The 6000-nt window shown below is 39.0% G+C and overlaps 1 protein-coding gene across 1 annotated transcript; it reads left to right on the top strand.

Moving 5' to 3' along the window:
• The first annotated feature begins 250 nt into the window (after positions 1-250).
• LOC113465423 lies at positions 251-3592 on the top strand. The gene is made up of 2 exons (XM_026819935.1): positions 251-1824; positions 3464-3592. Exons 1-2 carry the CDS (start codon positions 703-705, stop codon positions 3590-3592), a joined length of 1251 nt encoding a protein of 416 aa, XP_026675736.1. The 5' UTR covers positions 251-702.
• The last annotated feature ends 2408 nt before the right edge of the window (positions 3593-6000 follow it).

Raw genomic sequence — 6000 nt, 5'->3', positions numbered from 1 at the left:
AAGTATCTCCACATAAGCAGAAGATTATCTCCGAACAGATAACAGAATTGTTGGCACAAATTGTTGTTGGCCCGGTTGGCATAATCACCCGGTATATTGATGGGTGACAGTAAACTTTTTGTGAGCTCCTGTGTTTAATTGGAAAGTAAGGGGGCGTGCGCATGTGCTGGATATTCAAGTCACGCAGTAACTGACTCATGAGATTGTTGACGAATGGAGTGCCATTGTTGGTGAACACAACAGCTATTTTTTAATTTTATTTCTGACATTTCTTTATTTTCTGACGCAAACTTAAATTCGCGAAGTGTTTTTCTCTAAGTATAACTTTCAAGTAGTGATTTTCATTATGTTTTAATGCTGGAATCTTGATTTTTTGACTTCGAAATCGTGAAATTTTCTGGACACTGGTGAAAAGCTTGCTACCTTTTCCTTGGTGATTAGTCAGTTGTAAAATAACAACAATCCCCCACCATCCCAGGTTACACTGTTTACTTTCGGACAATTTTCTCGATTGTCCAATAGGATATTGACATTTCTTGTAAACGCCTACTAGTTATTCTAATCAACCCACTAGTTCATTCTAATCTCCTTGATAGTGGGGATTATTAAATTGGTGGAAAGTGACTAGGTTCGCTGAAGACAAACATTGAATACTGGGTGTCATAGTGCTAATAATTTTAAGGCCTTACCAGGAACGATATTATGGCAGAAACACCTAGACCCCACGGACATCTTTCATTAAGAAGCAGAACTAATAGTACTTCTTGTTTTCCACTTAACCTTACCCACGACCTCGTGTATGATTTTGCACTCAGATTTGACACTCAGATCAAGAAATGCCTGGATACTTGTGATCACCAGGACATTTCAGACCTGATACCTATTATTGTTCAGACGTTATCTTCCCTTGATGACCATATTAATGATCTTACTGAATGTCGAAAAAAGAAAGATGCTTTACAGGAAAAAGTGAAGACTCAGAGTGCCGCGAACAAACAAATTAAAGAAGAGCTGAAAATAGAACGGCATGCTCATCAAGATACTATTCTACAGGGTGACACTCATATACTGGAACTGACGGAGGAAAAACGAGTCATGGAGGAGGAGTGCAAAACTCTCAAGCAGAATATTAGTATTGAGAAATCCAACATTCAAACTTTGAATAAACGCATTTGTGACTTATCTTCTGAGACAGCCAGGACGACAATTGAGAATAATAACCTTAAGGAATCTATCATAACCTTAAGGTCCCGTCTCAATGTTCTTGAAGAGAAACTAAAGGAAAAGTCTATCAGTGACATCCAACAGATAGGCCCAAAAACAAGTCTGTTGAAAAGGTCTTTTGTAACCCACCCCAAGACCATTCATATTCTAGGTGACAGCAATGTACGTGGACTGGGTGCTACTGTTACCCAGCGCTGCTCAAACAAACTGAGGTTCCTAACATCATGTGTTCCCGGTGGCGGCCTTTGCCAGATAAATCAGGCAGCTTTCATTTCCCAGCCTGTACCTGGCGACCTGATCATCTTACACGCCGGCACCAACGACATCTGCCAAACCGACTGGACAACAATAAAACAGAGTCTGGAATCATTTATAGCCAGATACTCCCATTGTAGTATTGTTGTGTTTACGGTGCCTCCTAGATATGATCTCCCTCATCTAAATAAACACATAAATCGTTTCAACACTCTACTGAAATATGCTGTGCGTGACGCTAGTAACGTCAAGCTAATCATTACCAAGCGTCTTATCTCTCCTAAACTCTTCAAGGCGGACGGACTCCATTACAATGACCAAGGTAAAGACAAGATGGCCAGGAAAATATTGAGTCTCCTACAGGATATCCCGACAGTTCCAGATAGCCCGCCTAGTTTCAGTCAGCTAAACAGACACCATGATGATGATGATGATGACCATGACTCAAGTACAAGTAGTTTTTTTCTAATGTAAACGACAATTGTAGTAGAAACCAACATGCACATGTTTACAGTAGAAACTTTAGTATTAGTCAATATTTCATTGTACCTCCCCCCTGTATTTCTGTACCTCCCCCTAACTATTCGCAGGTAGTTGACACTAACGAAATAGATGCTCGGAATCTTTCTAGATGTGTTGTAGATTTAGAAAATGGAGGCCGAGATTATAATAATACGATTACCTATTTACCTCAGAATAATATCGTAATGCCCATGATACCTACCAATAACTCTAGGAATATAAATAGTTTAACTGTATTTCATATGAACATAGGCTCCCTCAGGAATAAAGTCAGCATGTTAGAATCACTATTTATTGACAGGGACCGACAACCTAGTGTGGTATGTATTACAGAGCACTGGTTAGCTTCCGGAGAGGAGCAATATTGCAATATAAATTATTACCAAATCGCCGCCGTGTTCAATTGTTGACGGAAGCGACATAACTTTTTTGAAGACACAGGATGCTATGTCATCACTCCCTCTTCCCCCGATGGTTTCGTCCCACATAAAGCAATCAGAAGAATCTTTGGAAGAGCACTGCCTTATGGTAAGGTTGTAAACAGACAGTTGTCTGCGATAGTAAACAATATTTGTCGATAACAATGAACATACCTTATTGTTGTTAAAAACTTGGTCTGGCTTGAGGACATTAAACAGTGAGTAGACCAGCTAACCCTAAGCAGCCTAGCTAGCTAACTAGCAGATTTCAGAAGGGTGAATGGCTTCAAATAGCAATACTTGTGATGGTTGATCACATCTGGCTAGAGGACGTTAAACAGGGAGTAGACTAGCCCATCCCTAACTAAACGGCCGTTGCATCGATCTTAACCGAAAGTTTCGTGTCGCATTCTTGTCACATTTGACTGCTGCATGCCAAATTTCAAGTCTCTAGCTCTTAAATATTTGTCGTGGCAACACTTGTTGCAGATCAAAGACCAAAACTGTTGTGTTTAAATTATCAGAGGCAAATTGTTTGTCAACGGATTTGTCTTTGTATCCAGCTTGAGCTTCTTCGATGTGCTCATTGTGACTATCTGAAATTTTCTGCCGTGTACTTTGATTCGTTTCATGGCGTTTTCGGGCAGTGTACTCATCACAAGTTTTACATGTGTCGAGATAAGGTTGCTTGAACTGTAATGCTGTGAATAACATTAGAGCCTGCCTCGGCGAGTAATAAAACGGCGTAGACCAGAGTACTTACGATTTATCAAATAAGAGGGTTTTATTTGGTACACAAAACAAGTAAATGCTACACAAAAGACAATCACTAAAGGTTACAAATAAAAGGGCTAAATAGAGGTATTCTAACTACTCGAGATTATTAAATTTTGTGCTAAATTCTGGGAAGCTTCTGTAACCTTTCTCAGTTTAGGCCTAACTAACTTTTTTCAAAACAAAACGGACGGAACAAAACAACCTATCAGCTGATATAACGGGGCGCGTTTACACGCAAGGTAGCTACGCAGCGTTTACAACGTTACATATTGAGTCTCCTACAGGATATCCCGACAGTTCCAGATAGCCCGCCTAGTTTCAGTCAGCTAAACAGACACCATGATGATGATGATGATGACCATGACTCAAGTACAAGTAGTTTTTTTCTAATGTAAACGACAATAGTTTCAAGATAGCAAAAGTCTGAAAGTTCACTCGGAGAGCATGGCAAGTTCAAAGTCTATTCACACTTTGGTAGTGCAGAACATCTCGGTACATCCTCTAAAGCTAACTTATGTTACACTGTGTTAACTGTAACAGCGGAGAGGAGGAATAGCATTGTATTTTTATGAAAGATAAATATATCGAGAAAACAATGCAGCATTTCACTCCTGTTATGATTTATGATCTACTGTGCACTTGTACTAGGAACCTTCATATTGGTGTAAGATGCAAAGCTTTATATCTGGATAGGTAGGTACCACACAATGTCGCATCTTATCAGATTATCACAATGGAATGCACATTATGCACTTTCAAAGAGCACAGGCAAACATTGGAGACTTTATCGTGATTGGAAAATATTGATAACTCCTGAAGTCCTGATAGGTAGATTTAGATTCAAACTGTTGCAATGAAGAGGTAATATTGAAGTTGGTGAAAACGACATCTCCACTAATCTTAGGGCAATGAAGTAGAATTGTAGGTAATGTAAATGTAGTTTGTTTGTGTTATTATGTCACAACTTTGGTGCTCACTGCAGCATTGTAGGATTTTTCCAATATCTCAATCATCCTAAAATCCAATGTTTACCTACCATGCTGGTCGCTATGGGAATTTTATGTCATAGCTTTTTTCAAACTGTTGCAATGAAGAGGTAATATTGAAGTTGGTGAAAACGACATCTCCACTAATCTTAGGGCAATGAAGTAGTATTGAGATTGGTGGAAAGGAAGTTTGTTTGTGTTATTATGTCACAACTTTGGTGCTCACTGCAGCATTGTAGGATTTTTCCAATATCTCCCGCGTGCAAGGCGAGCGCAGTGACCACTACGCCATGGGAGCTGACTGAAGTAGTATTGAGATTGGTAAAAATGACATCTCCACTAAGCTTATTGTAATGATTGGGAGTATGACTTGGATGAAAATGGCATCTTCACTAATCTATTGCTTTGAATAAGTGAGAGACAAAATTCTTCTAACAGATGAAGAAGAAAAGAATAAAAATCTGGTGTGAACATCACACGACTTTCCTTATCCTAATGAATGATGCTTATTTGGGTGTTAATCTATTGTAACTTTTACAATATCTCTAACCGTTTAGTCGGTATAGCTGAAAACCACCAAAAAGCAGTCGAAAGCCGCTAAAAAGCAGTCAAAATACCGCCAAAAAGCGGTCAAAATACCGCCTACCGCAGCACCTATCTTAACCAAAAGTTTTGTATTACATCCTTATCACATTTATGAACTAGGTACATACAAAATTTCAAGTCTCTAGCTCTTACCGTTCTCGAGATATTTTGTTTACAGACAGACAGAATCAGTTGTAAAATAATAATGGCAGTAATAGTTTAATAACATACCTAGTCATAGATTACATTTCTCCAAAGCAGACCCAACACTTGGAGTAATTACATTGTGAAATGGCCGGGACTCCAACAGAACCATAGAACGCACAGATACTCGAGTACATATGTCTCCAAAGCAGACCCAACACTTGGAGTAATTACATTGTGAAATGGCCGGGACTCCAACAGAACCATAGAACGCACAGATACTCGAGTTATACATATGTACCTAGATTATCTTAATCTGGTCATTGGGCAGTCATAGGGCAATGGTCAGGGACTTTGGTTCAGAAGTAAGTAGAAAGGTTAGGGGAGACAATGACAAGGTAAACTTGAGACATGAGAGATAGGTAAGTATTTGTCAAGCAATAAAGAATTCAGTTAAGATTGTAGCAGATGAAGGAAGGGATGAAATGTACGCTGGAAAAAAGAGAAAACTCTGAAAACTTCCTCAAAGAAAAGAGAAAGGTGCTCAACAACAACATTCTGTGATGTAGTCGTGGATTGTGGAAGGTGTAAACAAAAAAGTGCATACAGTCATAACTAGAATATCTGAACTTATCTGAAGAGCAGTATGACCTACGCTGGAAAAAAGAGAAAACTCTGAAAACTTCCTCAAAGAAAAGAGAAAGGTGCTCAACAACAACATTCTGTGATGTAGTCGTGGATCGTGGAAGATGTAAACAAAATAGTGCATACAGTCATAACTAGAATATCTGAACTTATCTGAAGAGCAGTATGACGAACATAAATCTAAAAGAGGATCTCGAGACCTCCATCCTGGTACATCAAGAGTACAACATACTTCAAGATAATTAAGTTAAAAAAACCGTACAACCGTCTGACATTGTAAAACATATTGCATGCACCAGCAAGTATTGGACCTGTGCTAGCGACCAGCCATGCATTCACTGGTCATCGCGAATACATAAAACCTGCAATTATTACACTCGTCATATGTGTATTACAAGAGCACAGAGGGATCATTAAAGACATTCTGCACAGCGTACACAAAG

This window comes from Diaphorina citri, unplaced genomic scaffold (assembly GCF_000475195.1).
Source record: "Diaphorina citri unplaced genomic scaffold, Diaci psyllid genome assembly version 1.1 scaffold104, whole genome shotgun sequence".
NCBI lineage: Eukaryota > Metazoa > Arthropoda > Insecta > Hemiptera > Psyllidae > Diaphorina > Diaphorina citri.
This window is presented reverse-complemented; position numbering and strand designations above follow the sequence as displayed.